Consider the following 22,810-nt stretch of genomic DNA (forward strand, 5'->3'; position numbering starts at 1 on the left):
GTATAAGAGTAAAATTATACCATTTTTAGAATTTTGACACACAGATTAAAATTTTACTCTGAGCGGCATTATACATATGGCCCCAGGTCAGAAAATAATGTTCTCTCAAACATTTGACTGAAACAGGTTAATAAATGTTCTTTTTTATTTATTGTGTAACTCCTTGATAAATGCTTCTCATTAAGTTTGGGAGGATGTTTGGTGCATTGATTTTTCAGATGCACATTAAAATTCGCTTTGCGAATATTTATTCAATTAAAAATTGCAGCCTTTGTTAATAATCGCATTGTGCCAAATCGCGCTATCGGTTCGATTTCAAATAATTGTGCAACACTACTTTTTAGTTTTTAAAAAGAGTGTTGTTGTCTTAAAGAACATCATAAGTGGATCTCAAGCAATAATGTAAAAGGACTGATTGGGACAACAGAAGCACTTATTTTAACAATTAACACAGTGATGTGCCAGCTTTTTTCTTATCAAATCCATTAGAAATGTAGCTGGAGTCTGACTGATGGATTGCTAGCAGCCTTCCAGATCAGTGTGGTCAGATGACTGCTTGTGAAAGTCAGTGAAAGATAAAACGTACCATAAAACATTGATCAACGGACATTGCGAACTCATTTAGCTCACAGCGTTCCAGTTCCGGTATCCAGTAAGATATTTTCAAACTGTAACCGATAGTGAGCCCTACCTACAGAGCACTATTGGATGGCTTGTCTTAAAGGTGCAGTGTGTAATATTTAGGAGGATCTATTGACAGAAATGCAGTATAATATATATGTACAGAGACCTTACACAATGAACTTTTATACTTATATTAACTTAGAATGAGCTATTTATATCTACACACATCGCGGGTCCCCTTACGTGAAAGTCGCAATCATGTTTGTACACTAACCGCTTTAGTTCAAACAGAGCTTGTTTCGTTGCTGTGTTGTTCATGCGTATACAACACCGACACAGTGATGAACATGTAACAATAACAATTTCAACGTACAACATCTTAATCCTCTATGTTGGACACCGTGGCTTCTCTAAAGGGAGAGGTGAGCAGGGAAAAAGCCGCTGAGTGCAATTCTCAATCTTGCCGTTAGATGCCACTAAAATTTACACAGTGCACCTTTTAATTGTTCTGAACTTGCCAATTTCAACGTAAGATAATGGATATGTCGCATTCAGGAACTCGGTATCACAGTATACTTAAATGTCATCGAATCCTGGGAGTACCGAAGGCAGGCCACATATGCTCGCTCACTATGGAATTCATTTTCTCCTGCCTTCAAAAAGTGGGTCAGATGTGAACCCTAAGGCAGGTTGCTCTTCACTGCAGCTTAAACTGCTAATCACTTAAAGCATCTGGATTTGGCTGATGACACTGCAGCTGTCGTGCCACTTTTCCTGAACTGGATCGCGCTCAACGGACCACATACTACCATCTGACACAGCAGCCACAGTGGATGGCACACATATTCCCTGGTGAAAGTAGGTGCAAAACGCAGAGGATTATTGTAAATTGAAAAATGCACAGTGCAAATAGCACAGGGTTTTCTGTTTGACCCATAAGTATGCCACACAGATTAAACCCGCATCCTGTTCTGCCTTCAAATAATGTCTGTTGCCTCGTGGTTTGCGTAAATATGCTCTAGCCAAACACTTTCCTTTTGTCACTGTGTAAAGACAATTGCATGGATACATATGAAACTGGGGCTTTTGTAGAGTCTAAGCAGAGTGTGGTTTCTGAAGGTATGATTAATGCTAATAAGCCTCTGGTGGGCCGCAGTGGGGCCGACACTGACCTCGGATTTGAGCAAAGATTGATGTAGCCTTAGGCTGCTTAATTCTCTAAGGTATTGCTTGGAGGAGTTTCAAGGTAACATTTTTTTGTTCTTACCAGAAGCTGTGATCTTTGCCTGATATTTGTGCAGTAAACTAGAAGTTTTGACTGATGTTTTCTTCCAGCTATGAAGAAATCACAATTTTAGCATGTAGGCGTGAAGCCTGTATAATACCGAATGAGTCATAAGTTTTCATAAGTTTATGGACTGCAGAAATTGGGGAAAACAACAGCTTTAAAGGGTGTTCTGGAATAGGTACGTATTTGGGTATGTAGGGTGGGGTTGTCAAGCCAGAAGGAAAAAAAAATATATATATATATATTTGGTTATATGCTATTGCTGATAATCATTTCCAGCTGGTCAATGGGAGGACAGGGCAGAAGTTAAATATATATTGTAAATTAATCGCAAAATTGCATTGTTTAGTCCTGCCATTATACTAGTAATCATGCAAGCACCTATTAAAAATAAATTATAAAAGTTTTTTGTTAGGTTTGAGTGTACGGGTCCCTCCAACTTTTTAACTTGGCGAATCAATATTGTTTTTATGTATTTTGGTCTCATATTTGGTCTTTATACCGTAAAATAGGCACAAAACCATTTTTGAGAAAAAAGAAAATTTTAACATTACAAAAAATCCTTTCACATGGCGTCCAAATATAAAAAAAAATACAGTACAAATACAGATCGTTGAGATTGGATGTTGGATGATTGGAGCTGGTGAGCTGGATAAGTCTTGCCTTTTATTGGTTTTCCTCATCACTGTATATAAGTCCTGTCACCGAAGTGTTGGCAAACACACAGAAGGTTATTAAAACAATGCAGTTTAACTTGAGCCGATCATCAGTGTATGATCACATCCTATAGTTATACATGTGGATGTGTCTTTAAATTGAGTTTTTAATAAGGATTATTATAATGATAAATATAGTTTCTCTTCTTGAGTTGGGCATATTCAGTTTTGTCTGACAACTTGAATAATATATTGTAAATAACATTAAATTTAAGATATATACAATGGTCTATAGATCTCTAGGAGATTAGTTTTTGCATACTTATTAAGTTGGACTTTATTAAGCCATACAAAAATATAATAATTAATATGTATTTAAAAATTTTCTCTTTGTCTTGAAGGATTTGCTATCCTGTGGCTCCCTCGTGTGGACAACATTATCTCGGAATTACGTTAAAATTTGTTAATTATTAAAAATATTTAATTATTACTTTACAGATAATTTAACATGCATTGAATTAAACTCAAGTTCACTAATTTGGTATCTTATTTTAAACTTTAACAGTTGAATTTTTCCATTACGTTTTATTATGACGTATTAATTCATTATCATGTCATTTGTTCAATGGTTATTTAACAGAATTCAATCATGCTGTTGCATTAACAATGTCATTTAAGTTTGTTTGTGTTCCCCAATTTTTTTTTTTTGCACCAGCTGCCGCTAGTGATAATAATCACAGTGTGCCGATTTAGAGCCATATATCTTTTGTTCGGAACTACTTGCTTTTGCCACAGATTCAAATTTAAAGTTGATGGTTAAAAAGCTGTGCCCAAGCCTCCTTTACTAATTTGAATGCCTCACTTTAGAACTAGTAATAAAGGAATGTTCAGTTGCTTCATTAAACGGCTGCTGATGCTCATTTTTCTAAAGATATTCTAACAAATTTGTTACTTTTAGTCAGTTTTGCCGAAACTCCTCTGAGCTAGAATGTCTTTTTAAAAGTGAAAGTAGCCTTGTCAGTCACCTGACCTGAATACAGCGGCTTCTGTTCAATAACAACAAGAACATAAAACATGAACTTTGGACGTAAACTCACTTGAAAGTGAACAGTACTGGCTTTTTTGATAAATTGTGTTTAGCGTTCAGATCACGCTACATGAATACTTCACGGCAATAAGCTCTTTTTCTTTTAGTGGCGTTTATATGTTTTTGCAAATTGTCTTATTTATATATGAAAATATATATTAGTGTGCTCGTAAGTTTGCATACCCCTTGCAGAATGTGCAAAATGCTAATAATTCAAACAAAATATTTGTGATTTTTATTATTATTTATTTATTTTAATTTAGCACTGTCCTGAATACTCTTTCACGTAAAAGATTTTTACATACACTCCAACATTGATATTGACTGTCCAACATATGATTTTTCTATCTTTTAACACGGAGGACAATTAGAGGAATAGTTCACACAACAATTAACTCACCCCCAAGCCATCCTAGGTGTGTATGACACAGTCTGAATTAAAAAAAAAAAATTATCTTCCAAGCTGGGTAATGCTGGTGGATGGTGGCCGTTATTTTGAAGCTCCATAAATCTTATTTAAGCAATAATACAGCACTGCCTCAAGTATCTTATTGCTTTTCTAAAATGTTTATACAGTTCCCTGACAGCAACAGTAAATGGCAAAACAATTTTCAGAACATGCCTCTCATCTAACAGAGTATAGCTTATCATCTGCTGTATAATTTTTGAACACCATATATAATATTTTCCTCACACACATACATCTGCTTATCTCTCTGTATGAGAAAACATCTGTTTCAAAACAGACTGATTCAGCATAGTGCGAAATTGCAAGCGTCATTGCAGTGTAAACTGATGGATGTATATATTCATACCTGTAACAGAAAATGAATAGAAACAGTAATATTCTCTCTTCTCGCCGGAAAGTGCGTGCTATTGTACAGACTCTGTCACATATCAACTTATCTCTGCATAATGAGCGTTTATTAGATGTGTGAGATGTGGCCTCAGAATTAAAGATGAAAGATGCAACACAACGCCATCAGGGGTCAGGGGTTAATGCTTTATACATAATACACAGAACAGTTTTAATGCTACATTATTGATTAGGTTGCTAACTGTGCTAAGGGTTTTGCTCAGTTATACACAGAAACATTGGGTGAAGTGGTCATAGCCCTGCTGTATTGTGAATAAAACACAGCTGCTAGCCAATCAGAATTAAGGAATGGAACTAACCATTTTATAAATCTATCGTAAAAACCAACCTATACAACTTCTCTTCTAAAGAAGATCGATGGGTTTCTGTATTATTAAAATAACTTAAATCATTGACTTCTGGCAATGTTTGTATGCGTGTTCGTGAGAGAGTAGATTTTCGTTTTTTTTGGCTGACCTCCGACTCTACTACGTATTATATATTACATAAGCTGCATTCGTTCTTATAGTGAAATCGTCCCACATTTTTATTTCTTTTTTTTTACTTTTTATGTTTGACTTTTAATTTGTTACTGTCATTTTAGTATTGCTCTATCCTCGTTCATCTAATTATTTCTGTGCTAATGTTACAAATGCAGTTTATGTCAGAGGTCAGCCAAGAAACCAAAAATCTACTCCCTCAGGAATGCGCATACAACCTTTGCTAGAAGTCAGGGACTTGAGTTATAAGAAATGTTTTTGTACAGAAACCCATCGATCTGCTTCAGCAGACATGTGTTAACCTACATGTGTAGGTCTAGTTGTACAATGGATATATACGCTTTATGGAGCTTCAAAATAATGGCCAGCATCCACCAGCATTACCAAGCTTGGAAGAGCCAGGATCATTTTTTTTTACAACTTTTGTCTGAAAGAATAAAATCATAGACACCTAGGATGGCTTGCAATGCATTAAGATAAGGGGGGTGTAAACCTTTGTGATTAATCATTTGACAGCACTAATTTACAGTGCCATTTCCCCCCCTTATCCACTTATCCCTCAGGATAATGTGTAGAGCTATTTTGTGATAGGGTTATGGTTGGCGTCTTTCACCAAAGCTTGATGATTGCTAATTTCAAACCCTACATTTGAACTCACTCTGTCTGTAGCTTTCTTTTAGTAGTTGTCTTTTAATGTAATTAGAGGAGTAGCCGAGCTCTGTTGTTAGCTGATTGTCCAATCCTTCAGGGCTTTAGCTAATTTGAGCAGGCATATAGCAAAATGGATAATTAGATATGCAGATATATCATTTGATGTATAAATAGTTAGATAAGCTGATTAGATACCAAAATCTGTTAATGTCTAATTTAAAGTCTTGGATACAACAGAAGCTAGATGTTTTTACTTATCTGTGCTATAGATACGATGCGCTGAAATTAGAGTTATTTACAGCTCGTGTTTGCATTTCCTACGATTTATCTGCTTGCAGATCCTTTCTTTGGTGGGATCATCTTTCGCCCAGTCAACACAACCTGAGTCCATCACCAAAAGTGAATTTCATCACCTCACAAAGGAGGCAGATTTTATGACATGACACCGCACATTCTTTTCTATAGTCATACTTTTTGTTTTTATGTGTTTATATATACAGTTGTCCTGTTCACACAGAATATATCCTGGAATTTTTAGTAAAGTAAAATATTCCTTAATATCATTTCAGTTGAATACAAAAGCCCTAAGAAACAACAAATAAGAGCACATAGTTTATCTATTGATCAGAATAGCCTGAAGGTTGTACATTTGTAACAATTGTTTTAAAAGGTAAAATAATAATCTTTGTTTGAAAGTTGATCATGAGTGTTTAAGTATAAAACAATGTTTTAACATTTTAAGTATAGGATTTTTAAAATAACATAACCAAAGTTTTTTCGCAAAACTCTAGATGGCACAGTCTAAATGTGGTGTAACTCAATTGGCCACTACATTTTCTCATGGTGCAGCTGATTCTTTTTTTTATTAGCAGCCAATAATCTTGCTTCTCAAAATTCAAATTCTTGGGTAGAGCTGGCTATTGCTGTTGCAAAAAAGATTCAAATGACGGCCTTACATTTTATATCATTATAATAATATAATATATATTTTCTCTGAAACTATACATTCCATAATTTTAAGTTGGGGTGAGCGATATGGCATAAATATCATATCACAATTTTTTTAAGAAATATTACGATTGACGATTTTATCACAATTCTTTGTCATTGATTTTACTAGAAGGGCAGAAATATTTAGGCCAAAATGAGCAAAGATAAAATTTTTTGAAATTTTATATTTGTTGTTAGAAAAGATACACATTACAAAAGCAAAATAAAAACAAAACAAACAGTGCTTTAATTTTTCAGGTGTAACACACACTGGAAAAACGCATCAGGACAGCAAACGTATGAAATGTTTTACTGGCAAGACTTTAAAGCAAATAATGTACTTTTGTAATTGCGTCGGAATCTTTTGTGATGTGTATGTTGCATTGCACAGTATATTTAGTATGCTATTGTATGATCTATATACTGAGGATCATACAATAGAATGATACTACGATATTTCTCAAAAGCAGATTGTGGAAGGGTTTTTTTTATCGTCCATGATAAAAAATCGTCATATCGCACACCCCTAGTTTTAAGTCTGGATGTCCTGTAAATAGATACTAAATGTTTGGATGTTTCACCATGACCACTATCTCTCCTTGGTCTTCAGATATGTCTGAAATGAATTAAGTGACACTCTCATGGAAATATGATTAGTATTTTGTAATTAGTCTTTAAATTTAATTTTAAAATTGTGTGTCATGAATCAAAATATCACTTTGTTACTAAACAGGATGCTAAACAACACTATGTTGGTCAAACATTTTGGAAAACATAACAAATGAATAGGGAAGGAAATTATATTTCAGTATTTTATGAAATATTATTATGATAATATCTTTAAACTAAAAACCTTTATATTCATGTGTTTTGGGGCAACATAATGAAAAAAGAAGCATAATGATGGCAGTAATAATTGTCAAGAATTATTACTGCCATTATTATGCTTCTTTTGTCCTTACATTGCCCCAAAAACACGTGAATATGAAAATTAGATTTAGTTTATAGATACATTGTATATAATGAGAATATATTATTGTATATTATGGCCATTTTTACACACATTTTGCAGAAAGAAAAATGGAATATCTAATAATTCTAACATAGTTGAGAATAATTTTTATACAAAGCTTGGTAAAATGACGTAAAAATGTCAGTTTGTTTTGCTGATTGATGCTTGATTTTAATGTATTATCTTAATGATGAAAACACTGGTTTGTAGTGCAAACAGTTTTACCATTTATTGTTATTCTCTTCCTCATTTCCCTATAGCTTTTAATGAACCCTTACCCATAGGCTTACTTCCTCTTTAAAAAAAAAAATCTTTTCCTAAAAAAAAATATTCTCAGGTCTTATGAGGTCTAAGATTTATTATTTCTGAAGGATATATTTCTGTCCATTTTTCCCATGTTTAAATTTAATGGGATTGTGTGTCCCAGATGTGCTCTGTTGCAAAACCCTTTTAGTGTATTGTAAAGGTCAGTTATGAGCTTGATGGAGTAGTTGTCAAGACTGAAATGACTCTTGGTGTGGGTTTTTAGGAACACCATGTTAATAAAGAGATAGATGGATGGTCACAGACAGACTTGAGAGAAACGTCACAGAGAGAAAGGCCAACAGTGGACATAAATACTTGATGGTTCCCCCTAAATAAAGGCTGTCTTTACCATATTATGTTATCTACTTTTGTGCTTAGCTCATATTCAAACAATAATAAGCCTAAACTATTATAATGAATAATGTATTTGAAGAATAGTTACCTAAGAAAAAAGCTACATAATTGTACTCAAGTAAAGGACCATCTCCTTCAAGTTGTTCACATAATTTGGGACATCTTTAATGCCCAAAGCTAACATAGAAAGAAGACATTCTTAGAAGGCTAAGTTTTAAGATGTGCACAGCTGGGTCAGCTGACCTAAGACTTCAGGGTGGGCATTTTTTTAACTCTGGCCTGTGAGCATTCACCTAGAAAGCACTTCGCTCGACCTATCATTTACTCATGAGCACTCCTAGCAAGCACATAGCGATGACTTTGTAATCGCTCTCAACACCCAACAATCATGGGCATTTTGTAATAAAGATCACAAGCATCTTTTTGAAAGATCTTTTGTTACTTAGATGTCTCCAGAGTTGTTGCCTTTTGTTGCTGGACCCTGGAGTGTCGCATCAGATGTTCACTTCATTGGTTACTATAAAACGGCACAGATAGGTTATCTTGGATTGCAATATGGGACCAACTGTGCAGTTGTTCAACTCAGCGAATACATAGGGGTTTAAATGACATTCTGCAGTGTTAAACACTGCCAGTGAATTGCTTCCACTCCAGCTCTCAGTGTCCCAGTGGTGGCTTAAGTGCTTAGATCTGTCTGAGTGGCGTAGGGACCGTTAAAAGCACAGTTGTTAGCCCCATGTTTTTGGCCGATGTCTAGTCAGTGTATCCCTGAATAGAGCGATGGTTTACTACTCTTACGTACTGCAGCATGTTTTGCTGAGGATAAATGGTTTTATGTTGTGGCAAAGTTTTGGCAATGATAACTGTTTTTCATATCTTATTTATAGGGATGCACTAATATTTTAAGTGGATAATAATGTTATGGCTGATTAATAGCCTGCATTAAATGATAGACTAATTAGTACTAACTACATAAAACTAAAATGCTGAAAGCTACAGTACAAAAAAATTATACTTTTTAACATAAAGTTTACTTTTAATGATTTTAGTGGTATTTAACATTAAAGTTATCAAAGCATTCACACTTGAATTAACTGATTGATTAAAAAATTTTTTAAAAGCTTATTTGCTAAAAATACTGGCCAATAAACAATATCACACCAATATATATATATATATATATATAGTGCATCCCTAATTATTTATTTTGGGCTGTAGAATAGAAGATAGCATGCTAATTATGCACATTGCTTTGTGTCAGTTGGGTAAATGTAACTTTTTTTCAACCAACAAAATATGGCTTAAAAAGCAAGAGGGTTTTTTTCTTGTAAGCCTGTAAATGATCCGATTTTCATTTGAATTGGTAATGTTTTAGTAGTGTTTCTCAAGGAACCCGCACAGTTGCCGGAATTTGAACACAAACTGACACAACTCACTGTTGATTTCACTGTTGTAGGAGAAAGACTCTAGGGCGGTTGCTATGGTGCTGAAGGAGCTACCAAGTAAGGCATCCTCAGATGGAAAACCCCTGCTCACCGTGACAACAAAGGTGGGCTGAGCACATACACCCACCAACAGGGAGCACCAAGCGTGAGTGTGACTGTGTGAATAAGTTAAGTAAAATCAAGAGCTTGGTGCACCCTGTTCTAAATATCCCTTAGTGTTACGTGACACACATGAGCCATATGTGTGGAAGTGCTGAAGTTGCTTCTTGTTGTTGAAAGCAAGCTGCTTTATGGGGTTTACACTAGATGATGTCATGAGACCCATGAAAATAGGATGGTCCATTGGGATCGTCAGTGTTTCACGATACAAACAAGAGTGGCATTTGCTTTACGTGAGTGCTACTCTCCTCATAAGCAGCTGCAGAATGTTCTGTTGCTTAAATTTGATTTCTGTTTGTTGTTTTGCTTTGAATCGCATGCACGTTACCTGTTTTATACCAAATCCAGAGCTGCATGTTCATGTTATTTGCTGTTTGTTTACACTTAGGGAATCGTTCATTTGCAGGAAGCAAATGAAATGTGGACGTAGAGCCTTGCTGCAATGTGGGGAGGCCTATGTTATTTATTTACTGTACCACCATTCTTCAGTTATATGAAGTAAATAAATGGATGTCATTTTTGGCTGTCTATAAAAGGTTTACCCAAATGTTGGAGGATTTTGTGATTTGGAGGGTTTGGTTTTATTCCATTGGGGATGTGGCAGAGAGCCATGCATTTCTCAATACACAGTGATGAGCTGCTCAATGGGGAATTTACTGCCAGTTACTGCTAAGAGCGTGTATTGTGAAAATGGGCTGAAAAACACTTGCTATCTCATCCCTTACAAAAGACCAAGTGAAATTGGAATTAATTGGTGAATTCTTGAACAATTTAGCCTAAACTTAGATACACAAAAGACAAACTTTTGAGCAAATGAATGACCTAAATAATTCTAAAACAATGAGGAAGTTACGCCATACACAGGTTTGAAACAATTGTAAATAAAAATATGAAATTAGATTTAGGACTAATAGTGGGGGAGCTCAACTTGGGGACTCTACCCAATGTTAGTACTAGGACTTCACGTCAGTAAAGCCGGTTCTATAAGCGGTAAATTTCACAGTAGATCACTGACAAGCTATGCAATATTGCGTTCAGTTTCACGTGTGAGTCACTGGAGTAGCTTGTCAGTGATCTATGGCTATGTGTGTTAACTGGCGCTTCATTTGAAAACAGCTGATGGTGATTTACTGCTAATCAAAGAACCGTCTTTACTGAATTTACTAAAGTATAAAAATTCACAAAAACACTCGACTGCTATTATCAATGTAACATACACAAAACCTCCTATTAAACTAAATTACATGTCAATTTTTTTGTAAAATGTTGCCAGTCATAGCACGTTGTTAATATGACAGACAAATAGCATTGGGTTTTCTGAATAAGGCAAGTCTATGAGCCTGATTTGCATAAACTGGCATGGAGCATTTCGTTAAACTGTATTTTGAGTGGTGTGTCACTAAATTGCTTAAACTATTTTGTGAATTCACCTTTAGAGTTTGTTGCTTGTAAGATTTCAGGATGGACCTCATGTATTCTTTACATATTATCAAGAGGCCTTTACCAAATGATAAATGGGTTCTGTTGTGTGCCCCATCTTGATAATTTATGACCTTAATGATGAAGTCAAGGGCACTTTCAGCACTGACCTGTGTCAAGGACAGTTGTTTTCTAATTTAGCATTTTTTGACAGCTATAAAAATGGCCATTGTCTTACTTCTTAATGCCAAATTTAAAGATTTGTGTCACAATTTGTCACAACATGCTACACCAGAATGGTTCATTGTTATACTGCATACACACATGTATATTGTTTTGTTACATGTAACGGTCTATTTTATTCTTGTAAACAAATCAATATATTTTTGAAAACACATTTAGAAATGTCAATGAATTACAGCATTGCATCAATTAAGAGTTGCAGGATGCTCGATAGTAAGTTGGCTGATTTTTTTTTTTTTTGTTTTTTTTGTCTAAATCAGATTTCAGTCATTACCACTACAGGTAATAAGACACCCTCTGTTTTCTGAGATTGGACGATTTACTGTAAAACATAATAATCTCAGTTTTAATTATTTCATATTCTCACTGGAACGAGTGTGTAATATGATGATATAACATTTAAGGAGATTACTGGTTGCAGCATTCATTGGGATCGGAAACATGAAGGTGTTGGAGAAACTAAAGCTAAGAGCTGCATCTAATCCTATACTTTCATAAGTGGTTTTCTTTATCAGTTAGCATTTTTTATGGCAGACTAGGCTAAGCTGTTAAGCTTGTGAACCAAAACTAAAGGTGCAGTCACATTTATTGATCCATGTGAGCATGAAAGTTTTTGTCAGAGATTTCACAACGGAATCAAGTAGGTAATGCAAATTGCCACTTTGACCAACAGAAATCTGTATTCTATTTATTTGTAAGTGACTCGTGTATGAAATTATAGTGTGGATGCTATTCATAGTTTTCAGTCACGTGACCAGCCCGGAGATCTGGAGGGCAAAAGAGCCATAAAACTGCAGCACAAGCCTATCAATTTTCCATCTGTTTCACAACCGCAAATATTTACTTCACCTCTCAAAGAATAAAAATAAGGTATGTGAACAAAATGCAAGTTTTGACAATTTACAATCCATATTACGCACATGTGGCAATATTTCAATCACTTAAAATGGCTTAATATTTGAAATATATTCTCTATATTATTGATGCAGTCTATAATATGCTAGCAGATAAAGCTGGAAAATGAAATCGATCCGATTGAATGCTTCTGTGTTTTCCTTCTTATGTAAAGGGAAACCATTAATGTGAAACTTTGCTAATTGCATTTGTATTCTGGCTTTTTCTGATGATGAATATTTTGTAGAGGCAAGTAGATAAAGTGTTTACCTAACTTTTTAAAATTTTACTAATTAATGCAAACTGTACAAAAATAAGTGGGTATGTGAAAATTATCCATTGACAGTAAAGCTGATAACCTGTGTAATTTTGCCACAATTTTTATAATGTGACTGCACAATAAACTGAAACTCAAAGAATGGGAACCGTTTTATTTGACCACTTTTAATGTTTGTCATTAACTGTGACCACTGTCATTGTTAAGGGGACACCCATGAGCACTGCCCCATGTCCTGTGATGACTGGGCTTCATTGATGTCCTCTTTAAAAAAAAATCTTACTCATTGAGCTCATGGGAGAGGAGGACAACCAAGAATTTTTGTGACAGCCTTGACTGTGATTTGCAATATGTGTTTACATTGATTAGATGTTTTCATGACAAAGAAAAATATGTGCTGATTTTCTCTCATTTCCACTGAGTCACAAACAGACTACCAATTAAAAACTCTTGGCCACTGGAATTTGCTTTGTGGTCCAAGTGAGGTCTTTGCAGGGGGGATAGCATCTTGCATAACATTGGCATCTACCAACAGGTCAATGCTAACATGCCAAACCTTGACTGCCTTGACCACTTGACAACACAGTAGTCTCTGCCTATTAAGCAGAGAAAAATATTGTAGCAGTGTGGCTAAATAACAAAGAGGGGGAGGAGGTTAAAGAAAAATGGTATAACAACTTAAAATAAAAGACAAATGTCTATATAAATGTTACAAATGAGATCAATATTTTGTGGAAATAGGTGCATGCTAAGTAAAAATTGTTTGGTTTATGTGTTGCAGTTGTGTAGTGAGCAGCAAGAGAGCCGTCCGTTACTCAGCCCTTCTATTGATGACTTCCAGAGTGAGAGCAAGAGCGATGGAGCCACACGGCCAGTCACCTCCAACACAGCAGGTTCCCCCATAATTACTGCTCTGTCATCTGTTCCTCCTCTCCTTCTCACTCATCTGCTCTATCCCATAGCTGTTAGGCACAACATTTTTTTATCTCTTAGTAGTTTTCAATTGGTGTTACTTGGTATTTACTCTTATTCTTGGTAATGTTTTGTTCCACATTCTCTAGTCTTGTCCACAGCTCTAGACTTGGTGGACTTGAGTGAACCTTGTGAGAGAAGATGGAGTTGGGACAGATGGAGTCCCCGTGGGTCTCGTAAGAATGGTTTCTCTAAGAGTAGCCTTCGCAAGAAGAAGACTGAAGAGACTGAGCTGATCCAGGTGGAGACAGAGCCATCATCTCCTAGCCGTTCTAACCCAGAAAGAGCCTCACTAGATTCAGGTATGTTGCTTGTTAATTAAAGATACTTGTAATAATTCATTATTCAAATTAGTTATCAGTTGAGATTTGTTTTGCCTTAATGTCTTTTACTGTTGGTATAATCAGAGGTTACTGAGACTTGCGTGTTGACTTTATAATCTGATGCCTAAATTCTAGCCAAAAAAAAAAAAAAAAAAAAAAAAAGGATACTGTGGTATTATGGTGATTATGATCTACCTGGGTTGACCCAGACACCATAGATATGGTAGCTGTATTTCCCTGTTATGAGCGTTAATCCGTGAAACCCTCTAACGCATTAGGCAAGTTGTCACTTATAATCTGTAAAAAGGGCTGCATTTATGAAATTGATTTAAGTGAAAAGTTCTTTTAATTAATTTAAGAGGTGCTTATGATTAAACTTACGGCTGATTTAATCCAGGCTCTCAGTGTAATTGCATTTTTGCCCTTTGTTGTCTTTTTTTTTTTTTTTTTTTTTTTTTTATCCCATTGGCCACTTGATCAGTAAGCAGTCACTTTGCACTTTAGCATTTGCATTAGCATATTATTAGATTTAAAGTAGTGGAACTGAATTGGTGGAAAATTATGGAAATGGTTTAAACACACAGAACTGTAGCTTTCATGACAGCGATGCCCCAAGTAGAAATGTCTTCATTTTTATTTTAGCACTGTTGTTTGTCTCAAGCTTATGTTAGAAATGGTTTAAAATGAAACGCTACACTGGCTTATTTTAATCCTCTGGAAAGCTTTAACAACTTGCACTGTAAAGTTCATTTCCAGTAGATTACGCCTTAAGCTTCTGTAAGCTAAACCATTGCCATGTTTTCCTTGTTGTACTATATTTATCATTCCACAGCCCAACTGCTTTAATCAATTGTGAGCTGCAGGCTATAACCTGGTTGAGATAGGCAAGCCTTGAGCTGTAAGATGTATCCTTATCTGCTGCTGGGTAGCCTTAATCTACCTTTTGCACCAATGTGTTGGTTCATTTTAAGCAGAGTTTGTGACAGCCTGACAGATTTATTTCCTGTCTCACTCCATACTAACTGTCCATACTAACTCCAGTGAGCAGCTCCCCCTTGGAGAAATGGGAGGAGGTGAGCCTTCACCCAGACAGTGCCTTGAATGGAGGGCGGAAGTGGAGATACGAGAGGAAGAGGTGCACCTCCAACCATTCATCTAGTGAGCTTTTGTGGTACGGTCAGGTTTGGTTTCCTAACCAGATGTGATATGATATGTTTCTATTTTTACTGCATATAAACATCAGTGTTCCTGGTTCAATAACTAATATTGGTGTAAAACAAAGCATGTTGAATTTTTATTTTCTATTCCCCGAAACCATTAATATGTTAAGTAATAAGCTACTTTAAAAAGAACGGTAACACATAGTAAGGCTAAACACGTTTGGATAACTGTGTCACTAACATTTTTAAAAGAACTGTTCTTGAAAACATTATTATTATACATTATAATATTATACTTGAATTTACCTTTTTTTATAAATGGAAGCAAACATTTCAAGTCAGTTCTATTTTATACTTTATTGTATTTTTTTTGTAAATCATCCTAAATGTCCTCTTTTTTTGTCTTTGACACTTTGATTTTAGTGAGCTTTGGGGGAAAATCTACTTATTGGTGAAGAAATATAGAAATAGAATATATTTTAAGAGTATCATCATTTCTTTTTTGAGTTTGTTTGAGTTGTTCGGTTGAGTTCAATACTTCAGTTGCCTCTGTGTATCATTCTCATTAATGCGAGCAGTAAAATCGTTATTCACAGCGTCTCGTCCTTTTCAGGTCTGCAGACTTTAAAACAGATTTCTCTAACAGGCATAGTGCCCTGGAGCTGAGCATTAGCACGGAGTCAGACCCTGGGCCGGCCCCTCAGGTACACACTGATGCTACTTTGATCTCATGTAAAAGACTATAGCAGCATTCAGTATTGATCATCATCTCCCCTCACACTCAGAAAATTGTTCCTGCGTGCAATTAAATGGTACAAACCCTTCTCACTAAGGCCTTCTGGGGACAAAATTGTTCCATTAGGGAAAAAAATCTAATACTGGAAGCACTAAAACCCAAAACCAGAGAAAAGACGCACACATCTTTGTATGTGACAGTTACAGAATGCTACTCTAAAAAGTCATCCATGTTTCTTAGGTGCAGTTAATGGAAAGAGACACATTTTTTGTTAGAAGTACAGGGTTTTTACTCTCATTTTACAACCCTTTTTCTGAGTGTGAATTTAACATATGTTTTTGACAATTTGTTTCTGTATTGATTGCTCAATGTACAAGACATGTTCTATTAATTTCTCAGATACTAGTAAGGATTTGCTGCACTACATAATAAAACTTTATATTGCTTACAACTTTGTTACATAAAGATTTTGGTCATGATAAAACAATAGATTAACTGTTCAAAGTAAAGACAAAGCTACTTTGGTTGCAGTAAAAGTTACCCATTTTTTGTCACAGTCCTTTGTGGTTACTCTGCTAGAAAATATGTGTAAACTTGAGAGTAACTGGCTTCGCATGTAGTTGTAAATTGTAGTTAGTTCTTAGCAAATTATTTCTGAAAAAGTTTTAGATCTTTTATTTGCAGATGTCTTCTGGTTTCATAGTTTATGGTCTCTTTTGCTTAAGTGTCCAGATACTTTTTGGGGCCACTGCATGCTAAAAATTTATATTGGCCATAACTTTAAGGTTGCCTATTCAGCATGATCTGAGGACAAAGATGGTGATACAAAGCGACTGCTGGTTGACCTTGTGTGCATGTGTGTGACCATCTGTGTGCGCAGCGGCCTAGGCCCCAGCTGGGTGGTACTTTACTGGGAAGACAACACTCATTAGAGGAGGAGTTTGTCCGAGCCAAGGCTGCTGTGGAGGTGAGACAGAGTCCCTCTAATATACACACACATACACACACGCTAACACAAGAAAATCACTTTACTTGAAAAGTTTATTTATTTGAAAAGTTTGAAAAATGTTTTCTGTACTACCACACAAATTTTCATACCTCGGGGCTTATTCACAGTGTATTTGGCCACCTGGGATTTGCAGTTTCTTGCATTCTGTAAGGTCAGTCTCACCCTGTAAGTTAAGACTGCATAATTGGTGTATTTTTAGCCTGGGAGTGCAGCATCAACACATGACATCTCAAAGAGGTTGCTTTGTGATGATGTCAGCTCTTACCTCTCTAGTCTTCCAGCCAGAGATGCTTATTGGGCAGTAATTTTCACAAGACTTCCATTTTTTCAATGCTTAGTAAAGAAACCAATAAAAAAGACCAGAGCTTGAGTACTGTAGCTATATTAAACAATGACACTAAGTTCCGATCAGTATCATTCATGATTCAAACTATCTGCTTCTTTTATATGAAACTACCTTAACTTTTACAGTGCACTCCCTAATACACATGCTTTTATATTTAAATTAGAATTTTAAGGAAGCTCATTTACGCCATGATACATATTTAACTGAACATGATTCCTGTTTGCACATTTTTCAGATTTCTAAAAAAAATAAAAATAAAAATAATTAAATATTTTTTTCCACATACTGCACTTTATTGTTTCTCCTCTAAGCCCCACCTTTCGAAACGGGATCTGTACAAAGCTCATCATTCTAAAAAAGCGAGGTGTGCTCTGATTGGCCAGCTATCCAGTGCATTGTGATTGCCCGAATACTGCAGGTGTCTGATGGAAATGTTACCCCCCTTACTACTAACATGATCCCAGCGCTATGACACCAAAACAATAAAAAAAACCTTACAAAGGAGGCATTTGTATATAATGGGGACATAATTACTGATTATCGTGACTTAGTTCTGTCTCTTCATACGTTGTTACATTGTGTCTCGTAACGTAACACAATGCATTTGCGATCGAAGAAACAACAAACAAGCACTAATGTTACCCTTCACTGTTTAAAACTCGCATTTGAATAGTAAGTAGCAGGTTTTAATAAGAAAACGTAACTTTTATTTAAAGGTTGTGAGTCAGAAGCACAGAGTTGGAATTACTCCACCTTAAAGCCTCTGCGCACAGCCAGCATAGGCTGCACTGCATATTCAGTAATCATTTCTCTGTAAATGAGCTGAACTGTTCTGGAACAGTGTTGTGAATACATAATCTAAAAATAGATTTTTAGTTGTGCCCTCTTTTGGAAGCACAAAGAAAATAGTTTCCTGAACATGGCGCCCGCAGCAACACTACAGTGAGAATAATAGTTTCACCTTCACTCTTTGTGTGAACATTTGGGTGGCGTTTAAAAATAAACCCACACGGTGACATAGAAAAGTGGGGGCATGTTTAAACAAACTATTTTAGGGGGGAGTGGACAAATCATAACTTTTTATGAAAAATATCTCTTTAGTTTTGAGACTTTTATCTTTGCAGATATTATCTATGGACTATCAGCTCCAAAGAAAAAGGAACATTTGAAATCGCATCGTATGATCCCTTTAAGCAAAAAGATGAAAAGATGGAAGATGAGGCAGATGAGATGAGGAGGGCCGCACAGACACAGGGAGATCATGCTGAAATGATAGAAATGGTTAATGACAAGTATACACATAACATACACATACAAGGCCAGACCATGAGTTTGAGAGAAGTTAAATAGTGTCCTTGATTAGTAACCGGTGCATATGATTATTCTGTGACGTGTATCTAGTGCATATTATAACCTAAAGCAAAAATAAACACATTGAATAATTAAAACAGTTGTTGAAACTATAAAGCTAGCGTTGCCTGGTCTGGTTGGGGATTATTTGAGTACAGATGAATGACTCTGGAGAACCCTTGCGGTATTGCATCTGCATGGCACCCCTTCGTCATGGTGACAGAACTGTTGAGGGAACCGCAGGCAATCTAGGAAAAGATTGATCATCCATATTCCACTGGGCTGATAACAGACACATTTATTTATTTGATTCATACAAGTAAATCAATCATACAAATGGGAAAGATGAGTGTGTATGTGACTGTTTGTTGTAAGTGATTGTATGCTGTGTGTAGGATTTTCTGTGATTAATTGGCCCATCCAGTGGGTAGCCATCGCAGATACAGCACTTTCCCCTCACTTCCCTTTAATGCTAACACTCAGTGAACCGGCTCAAGTCTAAGCAGTTGTTTGTGTGTTGTAAGTGTAATTTGAGCTGCCAAGAAAAATAAAAACACAAAGATATTCCAGTAAGTGGTGCTTTAAGAACTGGGTTATTCAAGCAGTACTCTTAAGGGAGCCAAAGTAAGCTAATAAGGAATACTATGTGGAGCACGCACTAGCAAACTGTGCACAAATGCAAAGATAAATTAATAAAAAGCCTTTTAGATCAGTGTCATAGACGTGAATTAAGATCATATATTATTTGCTGTGTTTGCCTGAAATAAATGCCCTCATTCAAGTGATGCTGATTTTTCTTTTTGTAATGATTAGTAGCCCTTAAGAAGACATAAATGTGCTAAGACTGTTTCTTTCTCTATCTCTGTTTATGAATGTGTGTGTGTGTGTGTATGTGTAGAACAATTTTAAGATAAATGTACACACATGCACACCTACACAGTCTGAGGAAGTCATTTAAGATAATTCTTTCCTTAAGGATTGTTCCGTTCATGATTGACTGTAACCAGAATCTGCCCGGAATTATCATATCTTATATTACACAAAGAACGGTGTACAAAAATACGTGTGGTGCTTTTGCTGACCTGTCCGATTGATAAGAACTAGATACTTTATGAAAGCTGAGAGGTCTGTCTGTAATCCAATCATAAATGTGATTCTTGCAGATTATATTCTGATGAACCATAAGATGAACATGTTAGTTGACCTTTTGACCTTGCTGCTTCGAATCACTTTGCAGCTTTCATTGCTGAAAAACAATATGTCCTCATAAAACTGGAGCATTATTGTGAGTCTGGCTTGTCCTATGTGGAACAATTAAAATCAAAAACACAAAGCAATTCAAGTGCTATGAAGTCTATCCTTAGTATTCCCTGCTGGAAAACGTTATTGTTAAACCATTATTGAATAGATGCCAGATAACATCTCTCTGTAATGCTCTACAGGGTCATGTTTTATGATATTCCAATACTGGCTGTGTCGTAAAGGGCTGTTAAACTGTCTCCCACAGTCAGACACAGAGTTCTGGGATAAAATGCAGGCAGAGTGGGAGGAGCTGGCACGGAGGAACTGGTTGGAGGATGCTGACAGTGAAGGCCTGGTTCCACTCAACGCTTCACCCACTGAGAAGGTATTCTCAACCAATCAGAATGCTCTGCATCTGTGTCTTTTTATGTTTACATGCCTATATATATATGCCATTTCTTAATATGCTTAAAAGACAAACCAAATTCATCATTCAGCACCATTGCAGAGAATTTTTACCTTGAAACTAAGGTGTCCAATAGATGGTGAACGGCTTTTATAAGAAATAAACTTTTTGAGATGGATGCTTTTTTAGGTTGGGTACAATCTGCAATGTCTAATCCAATCATTTGCTGGCTTCCATGGCTGCAGTATACTGTGTCTTTTGCCAACTGTAAGCCCGGGAGATCAAAATGCTATTTAATAAATTAGCAGGAGGTGGAATCTTATAGACCAATACTAAAAAGGACGTTCTGACATAGAACCATAGAAATAGAATAGCTGGCTGTAGGATTGTTTTTCAGAGAAAAGTGAACTTAGCATGTTTCCTAAACATCTGCAAACATGCTATATTTATGATTTAGTATAGTCAAAAAATTATACACAACACCTTTAATCAACAGAACACACTATATGCATTGTTAACCGATCAAAGGCACTGTTCCACACCACCTTGTGAATGTATTTTAATAATCACTGCCTTCTGTATTGAATTTTCTATGATGGCAGAACTGATACAGTGGTAGATTATCACTTCAAAGGTTATAGACTCCAGATGCTGGATAATGCTGTCTTTCATCTAAAATTCTCTCTTATGTTTCATCATTGTGTGCTTCCAAACAGATAGAGAATGTTCAGATACAGCCAAAAAGTACTGTTCTGCCTATGCTAGAGCTATTTTAGATATACAGCCTCCAGTTGTTAGGGCATTTCTATGCAGTTCTTGGGGTTTTTCAGGAGGCTGAAGGACGCTGCTTTTAAGTCTTTAGGGTGTTCTGGGTGGTTGGGTCTGGGTATAAGATTATTCAGTTGTTGAAAAGCTTAAGACCTTTTTCTTAACATAATTTTTTTTTTATATAAATTTGAGAATGGCAGGGTTTATTAGTATTAATTGTGCTAATTGTATTGTTGTTCCTGCCAAAAACACCTCAAAGGCTGTTGCTTGAAGATTATTGTAATATTATAATATGTGTGCATACTATATTCATTTCAGCTGGCTTGAGTTTAAATACCAGTGTTGAATTTTTTTTAATGTATTTTAGATGTGTTTTATTTTCAAGATGGAGCGATCTTTTATTGCATTTATTTGAGTTTGTTGTGTTTATTGTTGTTCTGGATGGTGTGAATGTTGGGCATATGGCTTTGCAGTGGATCATTTGAAGTGTGAGTTCCTGTGCCCTTTTCTTCTCCCCACGCCTCTGATTAGCCTGACTGCACTTTCCACTGCAATATTAAAGACCTCAGCATGATCTAATTATCAACACACCACTATTTACCTCTCCAGATTTACGAAACGCTTATAATCAGTCCTACTCTCAAGTATTCTCCAGAAATAATCATGTTTATTGGTTTCTTTAAGCTTGTTTTTTGGTCCTGTTGCTTGCAGGGTTACTACTTCCATACCAGTAACCCTTACAAAGACTACACCAATGCCTTTGAACAGGGGCTGCAGAAATGCAGGGATGGGGATCTGAACAGTGCTGTGCTACTGCTGGAGGCGGCCATCTTACAAGACCCTCAAGACTCGGAGGTAAAAGACTCCAAAAGAACTACAGTCTTTTTATTTAGCATTTGCATGTGTGTGTGTGTGTGTGTGTTTTTTTTTTTTTTTTCTCAATAAGGTACTACTGACAGAGACCATACTATCTTGCATTTCACCAGCAAATCAAAATCAAAATTTTGAAAATAAAATAATTGCAGCTAATGAAAGAGAGAGTTCTTTAAAAAAGAGAGAGACAGCGAGAGAGAATCGAGGTTGTTGTTAAAATTATCGAACTGTTGTTAAAGTTTGAGGATTATACATTTAGAGCATTCCCTTTGAAATTACTTTTGAAATTTTGAAATGACTTTAACTTTGAAATGCCCATATAAGGAGTTCCATCTGCGACTACTTCATGCAGAACCAACGATCCAAAAAAACTTGTACAAACCGAGAAGTGAGATTTTATGGCACATAAATTCTCACATATACACGCATCCAAATTGTCTTTTGAAAATTTTTCCCTTTGTAGCATGAGAATCCAACTGTGTAAAGAACTCTGAATACATGAAACCTCATGTTACCCCCTGTCTCTCAATTCTTTTTATTAAAAGTCATGAAAACATAAGAGTAAACACTAAAGTTTTTCTTTTGCGATTTGATTAAATAGGAATGCAAAAAAATATATTCCCATTCACCCGGAAATCCATTAAAAGTCCCTTTTAAGGTTCCATCTCTGAATGCTGCTGTAATCAGTAGGCATCAAGGCAGCCCACTAGAATCATATAAAAAAATCATGTCCTGTTTTCAACTCAGAATGTATTATCACCTCACAAACAAATAAGAGATTAGTAACTGACTTCTCATATTTTCAGTGCCTAAAGAAAGCATGTGTGATTGCCAGCGCAAATCCATTTTCTTCTTCACATCCCC

The 22,810-nt window shown here is 35.8% G+C and overlaps 1 protein-coding gene across 4 annotated transcripts in view; it reads left to right on the top strand.

The window, feature by feature from the left end:
• The window catches only part of pex5lb (peroxisomal biogenesis factor 5-like b), a 33,255-nt gene that overhangs the window by 3,176 nt on the left and 7,269 nt on the right, over window positions 1–22,810 (top strand). Inside the window, exons 2-9 of one of the 4 annotated variants that reach the window (XM_043223281.1) lie at window positions 9,781–9,873; window positions 13,543–13,654; window positions 13,823–14,035; window positions 15,098–15,227; window positions 15,830–15,920; window positions 16,833–16,919; window positions 20,165–20,284; window positions 21,842–21,928. In XM_043223281.1, coding sequence (XP_043079216.1) covers window positions 9,781–9,873; window positions 13,543–13,654; window positions 13,823–14,035; window positions 15,098–15,227; window positions 15,830–15,920; window positions 16,833–16,919; window positions 20,165–20,284; window positions 21,842–21,928 — 933 coding nt within the window. Of the gene's footprint in view, window positions 1–9,780; window positions 9,874–13,542; window positions 13,655–13,822; window positions 14,036–15,097; window positions 15,228–15,829; window positions 15,921–16,832; window positions 16,920–20,164; window positions 20,285–21,784; window positions 21,929–22,810 lie in introns of all 4 variants that reach the window. The other 3 variants (XM_043223272.1, XM_043223261.1, XM_043223290.1) reach the window with 3 other exon arrangements.

This window comes from Puntigrus tetrazona, chromosome 2, assembly GCF_018831695.1.
Source record: "Puntigrus tetrazona isolate hp1 chromosome 2, ASM1883169v1, whole genome shotgun sequence".
In the NCBI taxonomy this organism is placed as follows: Eukaryota; Metazoa; Chordata; class Actinopteri; order Cypriniformes; family Cyprinidae; genus Puntigrus; species Puntigrus tetrazona.